The following is a 19,639-nucleotide window of genomic DNA, read 5'->3' on the forward strand; positions in this document are numbered from 1 at the left end:
TCCTGCAGCTAACTGACTTCTATTTAGAAAGTTCATATTTTGGTCAGCAAAGTTGTATTTAACAATGTAGCAACCTCTGAGCTTTAGCAGCCTGTTAGCTTAATCTTAGCTACACATTAGTCAGTTAGTAACTAGCTGCCTTTTGTAGCACACTATCAAGCGCATTATAACAGCTAATTTCTCTCCAGCTAGCCGCCAATACAGGCTTCTTGTCGTATTAGCACTGTATAACAGCCCTGTTAGCAGACTCCAAACGTATAGGTTTGCAGCATATTAGCCACTTGTAATTAGCTGTTAACCTTTGGTAGCCAATTATTTGACTTCTAACAGCTAACATCACTTCAAGCAGTCATGCTAGTGGTGTGAACTATTGGCAACCTGTTTGCAAACTCTGCAATAATAGTAAGTAAGCTGCATATTGGACAGAGCTGTTAACCTATTATCTGACTGAAATTCAACCGCAGCCAGCCAACTTTGTTGACTTTCCTCCAGTCATAATACATACAGTCTGAGCTCTGAGGTAATAACAGGGATTGAGTGATTTTCTGGATAAATCTGTGAAACGATAGTAATACTCCTCTACTTGAACACCCTACTACACCACCAATTACTCCACAGTATGTTCACTGGCGCGGCTTGTATTTTGCCAAACAGCGACTCAGTATTGTCACTAGGGACGTCAGCTCGTTTACTCCTATAGCATCATATTGTTGGGACGCTAGCAGCTGTTGACCTTTGTTAGCCTATGAGCTAATAGGCTGTTAGCTTCCTATTTAGTCAGCCAGTAGCATACTGGTAGGGCAGCTGGTAGCCTGCTAATAGCTAGAAGCATGCTAACCAGGTGGTGTGTGTGTGTGTGTGTGTGTGTGTGTGTGTGTGTGTGTGTGTACCAGGATGTTTCTATGGCGACGTAGACAGCAGGAGGACATGTTGGACACAAGAAAAACAATAAAAAAACTTTCCTGTTTCCCGTCTGTGTTGCCAAGGAATCGGATGTTTGGCAGGAAAAAGCAGAGAAGCTGCAAGGCACTGATAACACACACACACACACACACACACACACACACACACACACACACACACACACACACACACACACACACACACACACACACACACACACACACACACACACACACACACACACACACACAGTCACACAACACACACTTTTCTGCTACTTCATACTTCTACTCTACTACATTTAAGAGGCAAATATAGCACTTTTAATAACACAATAGTACACGCAGTTGTGAAATTTAGCTCTACTTTCACAACATTGAGATGCTGCTAATAGACGGTAATAAATAAGGAATAAAGCCCAATAGCAATCCAATAATTTGTGATTATTTCTTGAGTTTTACTTTTTTCCAGCAGCCTTTTTATGCAGTATAATGTTGGGAAGCCATATAACCAGACAGCATTATTCACAACGCATGAGTTACATATATTTTTCAGGTGTGATGATTCAGAAGCCATCCAGGTGTGGTCATATTTTGAAGCGTTTCATTGTGAGGTGTGATCAGGATGTGTGTCCCAGAAATGCAGCTCCCTTGGCCATTACCATGGTAACCAATGGCAGGATCTGATCATACACACACTCACACACACTTTATCTTGTCAAGTTTCTCACATCACTGGGAATCAGAAATCTGAGGCTGTTCAGTTTCCTTCTCTTAGTGGTTTGGACCTGATGAGCGCCCCACAGAGGAGGAAAGGTTCATTAAAGATAACATTTAAGTTATAATCAAAATACAGTGGTGCAGGGATGTGGCATTTCTGTGTTGGACACTGAAGGCAGCATCTCCCTGGTTCAATGGGATTTTGGATTATTGCAAAAAAAAATCACAACATTTATGATACTTACATGTTTAGTTCAGCAGGATGATCTCCACATATTAACACCACGTTAGGATTTCTGACGTTAATGTTGGGCTATAAAGGAACTACAGCACGGTCACATGACTTCATGCCTCCACCGCTAAGCTAAAGGAGGCTAATGTTGGGCTATAAAGGAACTACAGCACGGTCACATGACTTCACGTCTCCACCGCTAAGCTAAAGGAGGCTAATGTTGGGCTATAAAGGAACTACAGCACGGTCACATGACTTCACGTCTCCACCGCTAAGCTAAAGGAGGCTAATGTTGGGCTATAAAGGAACTACAGCACGGTCACATGACTTCACGTCTCCACCGCTAAGCTAAAGGAGGTTAATGTTGGGCTATAAAGGAACTACAGCACGGTCACATGACTTCACGTCTCCACCGCTAAGCTAAAGGAGGCTAATGTTGGGCTATAAAGGAACTACAGCACGGTCACATGACTTCACGTCACCACCGCTAAGCTAAAGGCGGCTAATGTTGGGCTATAAAGGAACTACAGCACGGTCACATGACTTCACGTCACCACCGCTAAGCTAAAGGCGGCTAATGTTGGGCTATAAAGGAACGACAGCACGGCCACATGACTTCACGTCTCCACCGCTAAGCTAAAGGCGGCTAATGTTGGGCTATAAAGGAACTACAGCACGGTCACATGACTTCACGTCACCACCGCTAAGCTAAAGGCGGCTAATGTTGGGCTATAAAGGAACTACAGCACGGTCACATGACTTCACGTCACCACTGCTAAGCTAAAGGCGGCTAATGTTGGGCTATAAAGGAACTACAGCACGGTCACATGACTTCACGTCTCCACCGCTAAGCTAAAGGAGGCTAATGTTGGGCTATAAAGGAACTACAGCACGGTCACATGACTTCACGTCACCACTGCTAAGCTAAAGGCGGCTAATGTTGGGCTATAAAGGAACTACAGCACGGTCACATGACTTCACGTCACCACTGCTAAGCTAAAGGCGGCTAATGTTGGGCTATAAAGGAACTACAGCACGGTCACATGACTTCACGTCTCCACCGCTAAGCTAAAGGAGGCTAATGTTGGGCTATAAAGGAACTACAGCACGGTCACATGACTTCACGTCTCCACCGCTAAGCTAAAGGCGGCTGATGTTGGGCTATAAAGGAACTACAGCACGGTCACGACTTCACGTCTCCACCGCTAAGCTAAAGGCGGCTAATGTTGGGCTATAAAGGAACTACAGCACGGTCACATGACTTCACGTCTCCACCGCTAAGCTAAAGGAGGCTAATGTTGGGATATATAGAGGAACTACAGCACGGTCACATGACTTCACGTCTCCACCGCTAAGCTAAAGGAGGCTAATGTTGGGCTATAAAGGAACTACAGCACGGTCACATGACTTCACGTCACCACCGCTAAGCTAAAGGCGGCTAATGTTGGGCTATAAAGGAACTACAGCACGGTCACATGACTTCACGTCTCCACCGCTAAGCTAAAGGAGGCTAATGTTGGGCTATAAAGGAACTACAGCACGGTCACATGACTTCACGTCTCCACCGCTAAGCTAAAGGCGGCTGATGTTGGGCTATAAAGGAACTACAGCACGGTCACATGACTTCACGTCTCCACCGCTAAGCTAAAGGAGGCTAATGTTGGGCTATAAAGGAACTACAGCATGGTCACATGACTTCACGTCAACACCGCTAAGCTAAAGGCGGCTGATGTTGGGCTATAAAGGAACTACAGCACGGTCACATGACTTCACGTCTCCACCGCTAAGCTAAAGGAGGGTCAGCCTGCACGATTAAAGCTAAAATCTCAATGACTTCTGATCAATATTTACATGATCCTTCAATGGTTTTTAGCATCAATTTCGCATTTAAATCAGTATGGCATTTTTCTTCTCTTCCATCATGTGCCAATTTAAATCCTTATTTACCCTAAATATAACTCTTAGCCTCTGGTCTGCCGCTCCAACAAATAGGATTTCTTTCTCACAGCTTTTCTAAAAGCATAAGCACACGTTAATTATGCATTTAGTCGTGTTTATTTAAAAGTAGGAAGCCAAAATTAGGATCGGATTAATATTTGATTAATGGTGCAGCCTTTACTTTGGATAAAAGCAAAAAAAAGTAATCTATTATTGAGTGAAGTGTAATTGAAATCAAGACTTTTTGAACAAATATTGCAATAAATCGACTTTAGCCGAAAAAATTGGCCGGATTTCAGGAAGTCAGGCATGAAGCTACAGTGCTGCTGGGGGGGGTTTATCATGTTGCCATGACAACCACGTGAAGTCAAAGAGCCGCAGAAGAAGAAGAAGAAGATCCACTTCCTGTTTGAAGTGTGTGTGATATTTTATTTGGATGGAGCCAGAAGAAGAAGAGGGTGGGGGGGGGGGGGGTGCAGATCATCTCTTTAGATAGACGGTCTGAGACTACGGCCTACACACTCTCTGCTGAGTTACATAACACACACACACACACACACACACACACACACACACACACACACACACACACACACACACACACACACACACACACACACACACACACACACACACACACACACACACACACACACACACACACACACACACACACACACACACACTGCAGGAAACAGGAAATAAAAAGACAACCCTCAGAGGGAAAGGGGAGGATGATGGTAATGAAAGGTACAGGAAGGAAGCAAGGAGAGGAGGGAAGGGATGAAGGAGATGAAGGAGGAATTAAAAGAGGTGGGAGGAAAAGGAACGAGGGATGACAGGGAGAGGAGGGAAGTAAAAAGGGAGGAAAGGAGGGAAATTAACGAAATATTAAGAAGGGAAGGGAAGGAGACAAGAAGAGGGAGAAAGAGGAAACTAGGAAAGGAAGGGAAGTACGTGAGGAATAAGGAATGGAAGGCGTGAAGAGTTGAATAAGTAGGTAGGAAGGGAATGAAATAAGGAAAGGAAAGAGGGAAGGAGATGGTTTGAAGAAGAGAAAAAGGGAGGAAGTGTAAGTTAGGAAGAGAGGAGGCAAGGAAAGGAAAGAAGGCAAATTAGGAGAAGATCAAATAAGATAAAGGAAAGGAATGTAGGAAAAGGAAGGAAGCCAGTAGGTGATGAGAGAAGGAGAGGACAGGACAGATGGAGGAAAGGAAAAAGGTGAGGTGATAGAAAGGAAAGAGGAAATGCACGAGGGAATAAGAGGAAGAGGAAGTGGAATAGAAAAATACATTAAGGATGGAGGAAAGGATGCAAGGAAGCAAAAAAGACATGACCGCACATTAAATGAAAAAGAAGAGATGAAGGATGGGAGGACGAAAAATAAAAGGGAAGGATTCAGATAGGTGAGAAGGAAAGGAAGTGATAAGAGGAGGAAAGGAAAGGAAAGAAGCAACATGAGCAGAGGAAGTAAGGAATGCCAAAAGAGGGGTAGAGAAGGAGAGGAGGCAAGGAAGCATAAAAGCCATGATATGAGAGAGAAGATGAAATAGATGAGATGAAGGAAGTTAAATGAAAAGAGGAGGAGGCAAGGAAGTGAAAAGATGTAATGAATACGAGTGAGTAAGGAAAGGAAACAAGGAAGCAGAAAAAGAGATGACAGCACATAGGAAGGAGGCAGGAAGGAATGCATGTAGGAGAGAAGGAAAGGAAAGGAAGGGAGGAGAGGATGCAAGAAAGGGAAAGGCAATCAGGAGCTAATGCCAAGAGAGGGAAGTGGGAGAAACAGACGACATGAAGGGAAAGGAGAAGGAGGAAGAGGAAAGGATCTAAAAGAAGAGGAGGAAAGGAAGGGTGGGAAAGGAGGAGTGGAGATAAGGAAATAAGGTAATAAGGAAAGGAACTGATAAGATGAAATGATGACCAGAGGTAAAGTGCAAAGGCAAATTAGTCACGGCTTTAAAAGTTGCAGAGACCAACACACACACACACACACACACACACACACACACACACACACACACACACACACACACACACACACACACACACACACACACACACACACACACACACACACACACACACACACACACACACACACACACACACACACACACACACACACACACACACTGCAGAGAGGGAGAGAAGGAGACTTACCCAGAAGATCACCGACTCCATGATGATAAACTGAAAAGAAAAGGGAGGACTGATGAAGAGGAGAGATGATGGAGGACGGAAAAAAAGAAGAAGAGGAGGAGGAGGAAGAGCGAGAGAGAGGGAGAGAGAGAGGATGAGGAAGGGGAGAGAGAGAGAGGGAGAGAGAGAGAGGGAGGTCGTCTCAGCCCACACACTGCTAGCATGACACACACTACAGTATGTGTGTGTGAGTGTGTGTTGTCTCCCACTCTAATGCGTGGGTTAGAAAACACACCTCTCTCTGTGTGTGTGTGTGTGGGGGGGGGGCAGCGTGGGAGTGGAGGAGCGGCCCCGTATCCATGGCAACGATGCAAAAGCTTTAATAGGACAGATAATTTAACGGTCTTTATTACCATAATTGTTATTTATTAAATCTGATCTCTGGTTCATAACGAGCAGCCGTACGGACTGAGGATGGACGTGTGAAGGTGCCTTCATGTGTGTGAGAAAAAGTGGGATTGACCAATCAGAAGCCAGCAGGAGTCACATGACCCCCGAGAGGAGAGGTTGTTTTCCACATAAGGACATTGGTTTCATTTTTGAATTATGTATTGTTTCCATGATTTATAAAAATACAATTTATGTATTCTTACATTCAATAGTTTAACAGAAATGTTCTTTATATATAATATTATATATATGATATATAATATATATATCATATATATTATATATATATATATACATATATATATATGTATATATATATATATATGTATATATATATAGCGGTTAATCAATAACAAAATGAACATTACATTATACAGCGCTTTTCAAAGTCGTTCCAGAGGGAGGGTGCATCAGCAGGTCACCCCAGGTCTGGAGCTCAGTCCTGGTGGTTTTTAGGGTGTTTGCATCTCTGGACCTCAGGCAACGGGTGGGGTGTGACAGTGGACGAGGGGGTCAGAGGAATAGGGAGGGGTTGTAGGGCTCTGTAGGTGGGGAGTGATATTTTGTGGTCTTTTCTGAATTTGACTGGGAGCCATACAGTATTTCAGAGCATAACACGCAGACTTTAAATACAGTAAACTACTACGTACCGTAACTGAAGGACCTTTACACGTGTTTTGAGGGACACACGTCTGATGGTTTCATTTATTAACACACACATTAAAGAGCGTTCATTTGAAGAACACGAGTAGAAAGGCTCTTTGAATCCCTTCAGGATGAGACTGTCAGTATTTGTTTTCAGACGTTCACTAATGGGTTCTCCTGACCTGAGATCTGTTCTTCATTATTGTTATTATTGTGAATAGAGAGCAGGTGGAGCCTGATTTAAACATGGAGAATAAACATTGAGTTCAGCTGCACCTTTGAAGGGGCTCTGTTCCGCTTCACAGGGGTGTTCCCTCTCCTGTTCCGGCACACGTGGTGATGTCGCCGTGTTGAACACTCGCGCACCTTTTGGCTCGCGCTCCGACACACTGACAGAGATAATGACACTATGGTTGGCATTTTAAAAAATATTTCCAAACATTTTCTATATTTTAAAGATCTGTTGATTTTTATTTTATCCACTGCAGCTGTTCCAGTAATAACCTATCACTGAGGAAAGCATACTGATGTTTTCATACTATTTAAAATGCTATTACACTGTATTTATTTAGATTCAAATCCTCCTCCTGACCTCTCAACAACCAAGCCCCCCCCCCCACCTCACTGACCTGCTCCACCAGCACACCCCCTCCTGCAGCCTCGCTCATCAGACCCTCCTGTCTCTCCCACGAACCAAGCACCAGACCTTGGGAGCCTTCTCCATCGCTGCCCCCCACCTTCAAAACACCATGTTGTTTTATTGCTCTACTTTTCTTTACCTCTGAGCGTCTTTGAGCTCCTGAGAAATAAAATGTATTATTATTGACACTTTCTAACTTTGTGCTGCAACTGCTGTACAGAAAACATCCGTCAATGAAGTTGTGTCTAATATTGTGATGAAGTCAGTCATCCGCTGTTGGTTGGGTACAGCGCCGCCTGCTGGACGAGAGGAGTCTGTGAAACATCTGTTCATTACATTTCTATTTAATTTGATCATCAATTGTGATTTTGTACTTCTTTTGTTTCTTATGTAGATTCCCAGATCTATTGCTTTACTCTGTTTATTTTTCATTGTTGAAAATGTTCAGATCACAAAACTGGGAAGAGAAACAAATAACACACGTGGAACCGTATCTTTTTCTGACTGTGCAAAAATAACAGCTTTATATGCAAAACCTAGACGTCCAAATCTAAAATGTGTCGTGCAAAAAGCTTCTATCAGCCATTCAAATCCAATCACACATAAACCAGCTGTTTTCAGTTCTTTTATTTACAAAAGTGTCTACTGTCCGTTTTGATACAGTGAAATCAGTCAGAAATCTGAATACAAAGGTAACAGATCATCATTTTTCTTAAATCAGATTGTGTTGGTGCAAATACTACAGGTATCTTCCATTTATACGACCTCTCATTTCATCTGGTAGCTCTTATGATTCGTGTACTTACAGGAGTTATTAGTCAGTGTGTTACTCTCATTCTGTCTCCGGAGGTGCGTTTGTTTTATGTGTCCGTGTGACCCTTCAGCAGCAGGTCCATGTACGCCCCCATCACCAAACTCTGCTTAGAGACACCGAGCTGCTGCATCAGCTCCTCCGCCACCTTTGATATAAAATAGACAGAAATTGAACTGTTTATAACAATAAAACTGATGTTTTATGGGAAATAGAAGTTCAACTTTGCCTTGTAACAAGTTAGTGATTGCTCATTGACAGCACAGACAAACATCATTTAACAGAAAAATATACAGAACAAAAAGAGCCGGGTCTGCTCTGATTGGTCAACCACTTAGAGATGTCCCGCCCCTTGGCCTATCACAAGTGTTCCCAGTGATGTCACTGTGTTCCACAACCACTACAGGGAAGGGAAATGAAGCCATGTGACCATATTTGTGGTAAAAACAAACCTTCTGTCCGTCCTCTACGGTCTGCTCTGGACGCATCACCACCTAAACACACAAACAAACAAACAAACAACAAACAAGTTATGAAGCCAGCTGAGGGGGTCCGGGGGGCTGAGCTTAATCCAAAAAAAAAGGATTTGAGATTCCCCAAGACTATATATCTTTTAAAACTACAGACAAATTAGACACCTTTGAGATACTTTTCAGATTATTATGGGATGATATCTCATGATCAGGAGTGTGTGTGTGTGTGTGTGTGTGTGTGTGTGTATACCTCCAGCTCCATGTAGTCTCCAAGCCCCTCCACTGCATCCAGATGTACTCTGGTCTGACCAATCAGGAACAGCCGTCGCTCTTTACACACCTCCCCCTTGACCCCGAGAGCGTCTGACAAGACTGTCTATGCACGCGCACACACACACACACACACACACACACACACACACACACAAACACACACACACAAACACACACACACACACACACACACACACACACACACACACACACACACACTTATATATAATTGCATATATTTGTGAATGCAGAAACTCAGTGTTTAGTTGTGTGGTGTAGTTGTGTTACCCTGAGAGAGGGGGGGTCGCTGGTCGGGCTGATGGAGTAACGGGACAGTTTGGGTCCCTCGGTGTCGGGGCGCTCGTAGAAGATCAGCTGACCGGACTCGTTCTGATGAATAATAATAAATAAAAACAATACTTGGTACAAAATGTGGTTCACTTTGTGATGTCATTTATTTTATTATTAATGTTTGTTTTCTTGTGTTGTTCACACCATGAAGTCCCGCAGCTTTAGGCGTCCTTGGGTGCAGTTGAAGAAAGTGTCATGCTGCCTGATGATCGTGCCCTCTGATTGGCTGAGCTCCGAGGCCCTCTTGGCAAATTGCATGGGGTTGCTCACTTTAGCTTTGATCTCCACGTTAGATGGCATCACTCTTCTGAGCACGTGCAGAAAAAGGACAAATTCTCAAAAATCCATATTTTTGCAAAAAAAATAGAATTTTGAGAAAAAACGTCTGAATGAAAAAAAAGTCAACATTTGAGAAAATTCAAAACGTTACAAAAAAAAGGCAGAATGAGAAAAAAAAATCTAAATGTAATTAAAAAAATTAATCTAAATTTGAAAGAGTCAGAATTTTTGAAAAAGTCAACATCTCGGGGAAACAAAATCTCAATCTTTCAAAGAAGTCAGAATTTTGAGAAAAAAATCTGGATAGGAAAAAAGTACAAATTTGAGAAAAATTCGGAAAAATGTCAAATCTTTGGGGAAAAAAGTTAGAATTTTGATAAACTTTTTTGTAAAAGTCAGAACAAAACACTTATTTTTCCTTCATTTCCCCCCAAACAATTCTCATGTGGCCTTAATCCTCATTGGGACATGTTTCCTTACAGCAGCATGCACTTGCTTCTGATAACTAAATGACCGTGAAGTATACATATCTGTAGAACCTGGCAAAAACACACCATGAAGGGTCAAATTGATGCTTAAACTTTTACTTGACATCATTTTAAAATCAGCAGTTGTATCTGTCACCCTACCCATAGACTGCAGCGGCATTACTTTGACTTACCGTTAGCATACACTTGAACCTGTTACAGTACAGTTAGCTACATCATTTGCTAACAGCATCATTCACATGGGACAGCTTGCTAGCTACCTAGATGCTAACTCCAGCCAACAAACACCATATTAGAGATAACAGACAGCTAACAGACAACTCTAACCGCAGCTCACATTACTATAAACGAACCCTGTCAGAAGTAAAGTTAGTAGTTTACCTGTTATCCGTGTCTCTGTTTGTCCGGGTGTCCAAACTGGATTTTCGCGCGAAAAACTTCCTCCGGGGCGGAGCAGCAACGGTGTGAGAACAGCTGGATGAACAGAAAGAGGACAAGGAGAAGAGAGTAAACTGACCGGAGATCAGTGCTCTATACCGGGGGAAAAACATTTTCTACAGGTGGTCCTCCTCCATTTCACCAGAGACGATCTACGGCTGCGCAGAAGACAGCGGATAAAGGAAATGATGGTGTGTCACTCCGCCTACAGTACAGTGTTGCTGTATTTTATTTCCCTCTATCCATCCACTCTTTTCTGTTTTTCTAATGCATGTATTATTCTTTTAATTCGTAAAATGTTATTCTATTGGTTTTTCTACTTTATCGTTTATTTATTGTGATTTTATATTTGTTATTTCCATGTTTTACAAGGGGTCCTCCTCATGGATGGTCCGCCTTCAGTTTACTAGAGACGATCTACGTCTGCGGAGAAGACACTGTGTAAATGAAATGAGGAGGTCTCACTCGGCGTATTTTAGTAACATCCAAAATGGCTGTCTTTTAAATAAATACTGCTTTATATTTAGATATAATTTAAAATCTCTTCTTATTTCCATGAATACTCCATCAACAATCTTTATTTTGAGCATCAAACACATTTTATGTGATGTTATATATATATATTTTTTATTATTTATATTTTCACTCATTTTTTTAATTAAAACATTCCTTTTCACACACACACACACACACACACACACACACACACACACACACACACACACACACACACACACACACACACACACACACACAGCTGAAACATGACTACATTTAGCTCGCCGCTCATCAGTCAAACTGGACCTTGTGTGTGTGTGTGTGTGTGTGTGTGTGTGTGTGTGTGTGTGTGTGCGCGTGTGTGTGTGTGTGTGTGTGTGTGTGTGTGTGTGTGTGTGAGGCCTGGCATTACTGGGCAACTGTACAGAGACATGGTGGGAGGAGGGAGAGAGAGCGAGAGGCAGAAAGAGAGAGAGTGATGGAGGGGGAGGCAGAGGTTGTTTGGCATTTGGGAATAACTAATGAGGGAAGAAGGAGCAGCGAAGAGGAGAAACAAAGACGTCTGTGAGTATTTAAATATAACATTCATTAAGTTATAAAGTAATGAGTGCCTGTCTGTGTGTCAGAGTCACTTTTTAAAAGGTTTATTGACATTACTGTGTCAGAAAACAGAATAGACTGGTGCAGGGATGTCGTATTTCTGTGTTGGACCCTGAAGGCAGCATCTCCCTGGTGCAGTGGGATTTTTCCATTGGATTATTGCAGAAAATTATCTCAAACTTTTCTGATACTTAAAGGTTTTGTTCAGCAGGATAAGGGGAGAATATTCAGTGAAATAATCCAGACTTTCTTGGGATAAAATATTTAGTATTCTCTGAAATGAAAGTGGCAAATTTACAAAATAACTTGATAACACTTTAATGCATCAATAGTAATAATCAAAACATATCATATATATTATTCTGAAATGGATCAATCTGCACAATGACTACTTTTACTTATTCCTACACTCTGGTACTTCTACTTTTACTCAAGTACAAGATCTGAGTGCTTCTCCCACCTCTACGAAAAACACATTCAGAAAACCATTGACTTCCAGACCAGGGAACAGTAATGCTGAGTCAGTTCAGGGTTTTAGGACTCATTCCTGCATCCAGAAAGTTGCAATAATAAACCAGGACATGAATGGTACTGTGTCCATCTCTCTGCAGGGGATGACCGTCACGTATTCCAGTAAAGTCGCCAACGCCTCGTTCTTCAGTTTCCACCGGCTGCTGCTGCGATGGAGAGGCAGCATCTACAAGCTGCTGTACAGGGAGTTCCTGCTGTTCCTGCTGCTGTACAGCGCACTCAGCCTGGTGTACAGGTATACACACACACACACACACACACACACACACACACACACACACACACACACACACACACACACACACACACACACACACACACACACACACACACACACACACACACACACACACACACACACACACACACACACAGAATATTAAAACATGTTTACTCTTTTATTTGTATATATTTTTCTATGTGTTTATGTAAGATTTTAATCTTGATATATTATTTTATTTTTACATATTATTTAATTTGGTCATTTTTGATTTTATTTTATGTTTTTTCATCATTTATATTTCATTTAATTTATTAATCATCATCATGTTTTTCATCTATCATTTTATTTATTTTATTGTGTTCTTTTATTTTTTAGATCTTTTTTTATAAACATATACTATTGTATTTAATTTTGTGTGTGTGTGTGTGTGTGTGTGTGTGTGTGTGTGTGTGTGTGTGTGTGTGTGTGTCTGTGTGTGTGTGTGTGTGTGTGTGTGTGTGTGTGTGTGTGTGTGTGTGTGTGTGTGTGTGTGTGTGTGTGTGTGTGTGTGTGTGTGTGTGTGTGTGTTGCAGGCTGGTGCTCTCCGACCCTCAAAAGAGGCTGTTTGAGAAACTCTCCATGTACTGTGACAAATACGCTGAGCAGATCCCCGTCACCTTCGTCCTCGGTACGTCTGTTACTGACTCGTGTTTCAGTACAGGAAGACAAATGACATCCCAGAAGTCCTGCTCTGTTACAGGATCTAACTATATCTCATAATTCATGCAGTGTAGTCGCTCTGCGTAGATTGTAGGGTTTGAAAAGTGAAAGATTCAGAGGTCAGTTTTTCAAATTCACCGTCGTATTAATGAAGAGAAGCGCCTCAAAACCAGGAGAAGTGTCGGATAACATGATCCTCCTGATGATTTACTGTGGGTTATTAATAATCAGGAGGTTAAAATTAGTCCTCTGAGAAAAAGGATTACCACCAGACACACCGACACACACACTGTTGTTGTTTTTTTAAGACTCAAACACGGCCAGAAAACAGAGTGAGACAGAAAAAGTACATTTACATTTACCACCAGTACTTTCCATGTTATCCCTTGTTATACTTTTGCTTCACTACGTTTCGGAAGAAAACAATGAACGTTTTACAACGTTAAACATTGATCTGATGCACAGATGGGGGTATTGAATTCCCTCATTAGCGGGCTGCTAATGGAAAGAGATCATTAGAGAACAGAAAAAACAAAACACACTAAAAGCAGGAAGAGGATCTGATTCCGAGGACAGGCTGTTTCTCTGCTGCGGGAAACTACTCTGATTCAGTTAAAGAGACTAAAGTTATCCTGACGTGTGTCCATGCTTTAATGTTCGGAGAGCTCTGTGTTTCTCTCATACTGCCTGTGCTGCTGCACCTCTTTCACCCTCTGTCTGAAACCAGAGCCCAGTCTGTGGTGATTGGCCAACCGCTGAGAGTTCCATTGTGATGTCACTAAAGCCACTAAATACTAATGTGAATCTGAACAGGAGGATAATTGGGCCCCTTTAATATTGCTGTGTTTGTGTGTCAGGTTTCTATGTGACTCTGGTGGTGAATCGATGGTGGAATCAGTTCGTTAATCTGCCGTGGCCGGACCGCCTCATGTTCCTCATCTCCAGGTACAAACGCTCTGTAAGAAAATACACTTTGAGTTTGAATGAAATGTGTGTTTTTCCCGCCTTGTGTTTTCCCGCTTGATTTCCACCGTCTTGTTCCCTGCAGTTGTGTTCAGGGTAAAGATGAATACGGCCGCCTGCTGCGCCGGACGCTGGTGCGTTACGTGAACCTGACCTCGCTGCTGATCTTCCGCTCCGTCAGCACCGCCGTCTGCAAACGCTTCCCCACCATGGACCACGTGGTGGAGGCAGGTGAGAGGACCTGGGGGGAGCGGTGTTTGAGTTCTATCGGCCAATTAAAGCCGATGGATTCACTCGATTTAACCGTCAGACGACAACTTCCCATTCTGCTATTAGAATGACACAAATAATATCAAAAATTGCCCGACATTTTTGACAAAATATATTAAAATTGAGGAAAGTTGAATTGAAAAGTTTTGTGAAAAATGTAATTAAAATGTTGTGAATTAGTTTTATAACATCTTAACAATTTATCAGAAAAAGAAATCTAAACTGGGGAAAATCTTGAGAAAAATGTCCTTAAAAATGGTTTGAAATTCTGTAAAAAAAGAAAAGAAAAGGACATTCAGAAAACATGTGAGAAATGTAGAAAAATTGTGCAAAAATAATAGAAAAAAATGTCCTTACATTTTATTCTAAATGTCTGTAAAATGTTCAGAAATATGGAAACATTTTCTGAACATAAAGTGAGAATTCTAAACAAATATGCAAAAAAGGAACAACCTGATGATGCAATTACTTTAACGAACTTAAAGGATCTGAGTTCTTCCTCCACCACCAGATAATGATGTCTGTTTCTCCTGCAGGTTTCATGACTCCAGAGGAGAGGAAGGTGTATGAGAATATCCGCTCCCCTCACCTGAAGTACTGGATCCCCGTCGTCTGGTTCTCCAACCTGGCCGTTAAAGCTCGAGAGGAAGGACGAATCAAGGACAGCATCGACCTGCAGCAGATACACAAAGTGACTACATTATATTCCCGTCAATATGTCGTCATAGTACAGGAGTATATCACATCCTAAATGTTGTGTGTTTGTTTCAAAAAAGAAAATCACATATTTTGTTAACTTTCTCCTGGAGTTTTAAATTTATTTCCACAATTTTTCACACATTTTACGACCGTTTTTTAACAGACGTTTTTCATAATTTCACTTCTGGACATTTTTCCGAGTTAAAAGCACAATCTTTTCTCCTGAGAGTAACCTTTACGCTGCATAAAATGGAAACACTCAAATCTGTAAGTACTCTACTTGAGTAAAAGGACTTCCACCGCTGCTGCTGCTGCTGTCTCATTAGATCATAAATAAATCCTGACGAGAGCAAATGGCATTTAGCCACACACACATTTAAAGCCTCATGAGACAGTAATCCTTGTTATTCTGTGATCACACACAGCAGACACGTTGGTAAGGAGACACCAGAGGAGAGGGAGGCTCTGATCCTCCAATCAGAAACCCTGTGGGGGAACATTTCCACCAGTAGACAGAAATAAGAGGAAACTTGACCTTATGGTGAAAATTAATCCAACTTTTAATAAATGACCCTTAGGGCAAATCAAACGTCCTTCAACAGGATTTACAAGCAGACGTTAGGAGGTTTAAAGCAGGAACGCCTTTAATTTAAAGAATATAGCTCATTATTTGGAGACACATCTTTATTTTATGAAAACTTCTCGCTTTGATGACTTTCAGGATCTTTTTCTCCATCCCTTTGTGGTAAATGTACCTCCTGATCTAACCGTGTTGTGAATCTGTTTTCAGGAGCTGAACGTCTTCAGGACTTGGTGTGCGACTCTGTTCGGATACGACTGGGTCGGCATCCCACTCGTCTACACACAGGCCCGTCTCCTCTCTCTATTAGAGAATAGATCTGTCTCTATAACTTGTTTAAAGCGGATGCAGCTCATCTAATTACAGTAATCATCATTACTGTAACTGGATCTCAGAGCGAGGGAGGATGTTCAGTGAAGTCTTTATAATCTCTCCTCAGGTCGTCACCCTCGCCGTCTACACGTTCTTCTTCGCTTGTCTGATTGGCCGTCAGTTCCTCGACCCGACGCAGGGTCACCAGGGGCACGACCTCGACATCTACGTTCCCGTCTTCACGCTGCTGCAGTTCTTCTTCTACTCCGGCTGGCTCAAGGTAAAGATGATAGTTATATACAGTATTACTTCATGTCTTTGGGGGCTTGAACAGGATTCCTGCAGACTTTCAGACAGGCCGTTTGGGGTAAACCTATTGGCTTCGACTGAAGACCTAAGATAAGATAAGATGAAATAAGATGATCTTAAATCTTCATACCAAATAAAAAACTACTTCTAGATATATCGGGTCTTGTCATCAGGTGGCGGAGCAGCTGATCAACCCGTTCGGCGAGGACGACGACGACTTTGAAGCAAACTGGATCATCGACAGGAACCTTCAGGTCAGCAGCCAATCACAGCGGACAAAAACAGAATCCACACACAAATCCTTTCATTCACTTCCTGTTTACCTGTCCTCCAGGTGTCCCTGCTGGCTGTGGATGAGATGCACATGAACCTGCCTCACATGACCAAAGACATTTACTGGAACGACTGCGAGGCGCGGCCGCCGTACACACTGGCGGCCGCCGACTACTGCATCCCATCGTTCCTCGGATCCACCACCGACATGGGGTACACACACACACACACACACACACACACACACACACACACACACACACACACACACACACACACACACACACACACACACACACACACACACACACACACACACACACACACACACACACACACACACACACACACACACACACACACACACACACACACACACACACACACACACACACACACACACACTTGTGTAAGGTACCATTGGGGATTGATGAAGGACGGTTCCAGGAACATCATTTTGTCTCGTCTCTTCTCCAGACTCTCTGATATCCTGCAGGCTGACGAGGCTGAAGTCTCCAACAAGCCGCTCCAGGACCCGGTGTTGGTTTGGCGCCAAGAGTCGGTAAAAGAACATATATTCATTTCCTCCGATTATGTTTTAGATGAGGTTGGTCTTTTAGTTTTTTTGCCACTTATTTCTTAACCTACCTGCCTGATTTTCATGATACTTTATGAAGGGGTGTCGCATGGGCCAAGGAAACACACAGGGCAGATACACACATCCTTCGTCAGTTAAAAGGCAGGAGTTCTACTTTTGAACGTCATTTTTTTGCGATAGTTGATGTAGTTTATAATTTGTATTTCCTACAAAGTATAGTAGCTGGCCAAGGTATCACCAAAACCATTCGACGAGTTCTGCAAATAGAAGACTAGGTTAATGAAGGTTGGAGTCTTTAGGCAGACGGTAAATGTGAGATGAAGCGATTGTACGGTTTTGAGGTAAGAATGTGCTCTTTCTTGACAAATTGGTTGATGGAAGAACAGCCTTCCTTAATTACAGAATATTATTATTTTGATACTCTCAGGTTCTGGGTCGAGTCCGCCGGTTGCTGAGCGTTCAGGAGCCCCCCGACCTCCCACTGTCTCGACCCGTGTTTAAACGACACAGCAGTGATGCGACCGGAAGCTTCTTCCCAGACTTCAGGTTCAGTTTTGCTCAATTCAAAACAATAAAACACATCCAAATGGGCAGATTTCTGTACGACAGTTGAAGTGGGATTAGGCAACAAGGTGTCCCAGTGTAATTGGGTCCAATTGCTAACAGTGGGTCATCTTTTTTAACCATCCAGGGTCAATCCACGTCCAGACACAGGTCTACCCTCCCCAAACATGGACACCCTGTCCACCTTAAGGGAGGTCAGCAGTAACCCTCCCTCCCCTGAAAGCCCGCCCTCCGCTGTTTTCCCACGACTCGTCGTCAGTCCACCATTTTCCGGGGACGCCTTAAAGAACAGGGAATCTTCTGCTAACTTTGAAGAGGCAAAACCTCCCAATGGACTGGATCCGTCCCCTAGTGAGGAGGCACCGAGCAATGATAACCCGAGGTAAAGCCGAGTTAGCACCTTGCACAACTCGATAGTCCAACACTCTCTATAATGAAAGCATTCTGATGCTGTTTTAAGATGATGCCATATTGGCAAGGAACAAGAAGTGGTCTTAAATTTGATCATTTCAACCATACAATCAAATGTTGACACCCGTTGTCCTGAGCCCCTTGCAGAGGACAAGCAAAACCTCGCCACATATAACCCACCATTGACAGGGGAAATCATAATGAATATGGGGTTTTACCGGCTTGTAAGCAACCTAACTTTAACGGCGGTCACTTTGTGTTTTCAGGACCAGCTCTTCCGTCTGTTGTTCCCCCACCCAGCTGGGACCAAAGGAATTTCGTTGGACGCATAACCCACCGTCCCGACCTCGGGGTCGCCAGTTCTCCCTCCAGTTCTCCAGGCAGTCGTCCAAAGCGTCGGTCCGAAGCCTGCCGAGCCCTAGTGGTCTGGGAAGGCGGAAACGAACCCTGGCTGGTTTCAAATCCCGGCGATCGCCCGGGCCACCAGCGGACACCCTGCAGCTTCCCGACCCCGAGTACGACAACGACTTCCAGGGACTGGCAGGGACTGAGGACGACGAGAAGGAAGAATCCAACAACGGTGAAGAGATCAAAAGACAGGACTCCTCATAGAAGAGCTTGGGGAAATAATTAGAGCCACTCGCACAGAAAGATAATAGTTCCAAAACAGAGCCAATCTCCATGCTGGTAACAACATTACCTAAGATAAGGAGCCACAAGAGGGAATCCCTCATCTCTGAACGGATGTTTAGAAGTCTGGAGTTTTAACTAAGTCACTGGAGACACACCTTAACCCCCAAGAAGCTACATCAAAGATCAGAAAACATAGAAAATAATCCTAATAATGGTAAGAAAATGTGTAAGAAAATGAGAAAAATCCCTTCTCTTTGCATATATAATCTCTTTATGGAGGTCAGCTCAAGAAAACACAAACGGAACTCCTTATGAAAAGCTGAACCTGTTGAGGAATAACTGGTATGACTATCAAGGAAGGTTTGGGGTTTCCCCGTTCACTTCAATGTGTTTTCTTGAATACCAACTGGTGGCCATTGGAGGAATTGCAGCTTTGTCTCCAAAATTTGGTCGACTACCGATAGATAAAATTACTCAGGATTATTGACTGGACTTTGAAGGTTTCTTCAATCTTTGTAGCACAAACTCTTCTGTTAATGTGATAACAATTTGTCTGCTTTTTTGTACATGTGACTTAAGAATATACCGTATGTGTTTCTGCTGCTGAAAAAAACAAAAATGAAGAATGGTGGCATAAAGATTTAAGATGGTGTGATCAGGCTATATGATTGGTCACCGTTGATGGACCTGGAAA

General features: G+C 42.8%; 2 protein-coding genes across 3 annotated transcripts; one reads left to right on the top strand and one right to left on the bottom strand.

The window, feature by feature from the left end:
• Window positions 1-8,281: 8,281 nt before the first annotated feature.
• LOC134879322 (uncharacterized) lies at window positions 8,282-10,950 on the bottom strand. 2 transcript variants are annotated; one of them, XM_063905772.1, is made up of 6 exons: window positions 10,726-10,950; window positions 9,722-9,884; window positions 9,515-9,616; window positions 9,204-9,329; window positions 8,933-8,974; window positions 8,282-8,628 (listed from the first exon to the last, which is right to left on the bottom strand). In XM_063905772.1, the coding sequence occupies exons 1-6, from the start codon at window positions 10,893-10,895 to the stop codon at window positions 8,530-8,532; spliced, it is 702 nt and encodes a 233-aa protein (XP_063761842.1). In that variant the 5' UTR covers window positions 10,896-10,950; the 3' UTR covers window positions 8,282-8,529. The 2 variants fall into 2 exon arrangements, with proteins under 2 accessions (XP_063761842.1, XP_063761843.1); XM_063905773.1 differs by lacking the exon at window positions 10,726-10,950 and adding an exon at window positions 10,518-10,677.
• A 772-nt stretch (window positions 10,951-11,722) lies between these two features.
• LOC134879436 (bestrophin-3-like) lies at window positions 11,723-19,597 on the top strand. Its single transcript, XM_063905947.1, has 14 exons — window positions 11,723-11,844; window positions 12,492-12,646; window positions 13,207-13,301; window positions 14,191-14,278; window positions 14,382-14,527; window positions 15,103-15,257; window positions 16,056-16,133; window positions 16,285-16,437; window positions 16,640-16,720; window positions 16,801-16,952; window positions 17,217-17,301; window positions 17,765-17,883; window positions 18,029-18,283; window positions 18,579-19,597. Exons 2-14 carry the CDS (start codon window positions 12,495-12,497, stop codon window positions 18,922-18,924), a joined length of 1,905 nt encoding a protein of 634 aa, XP_063762017.1. The 5' UTR covers window positions 11,723-11,844; window positions 12,492-12,494; the 3' UTR covers window positions 18,925-19,597.
• The last annotated feature ends 42 nt before the right edge of the window (window positions 19,598-19,639 follow it).

The sequence above is a fragment of the Eleginops maclovinus genome, chromosome 17 (assembly GCF_036324505.1).
Source record: "Eleginops maclovinus isolate JMC-PN-2008 ecotype Puerto Natales chromosome 17, JC_Emac_rtc_rv5, whole genome shotgun sequence".
Taxonomy (NCBI): domain Eukaryota; kingdom Metazoa; phylum Chordata; class Actinopteri; order Perciformes; family Eleginopidae; genus Eleginops; species Eleginops maclovinus.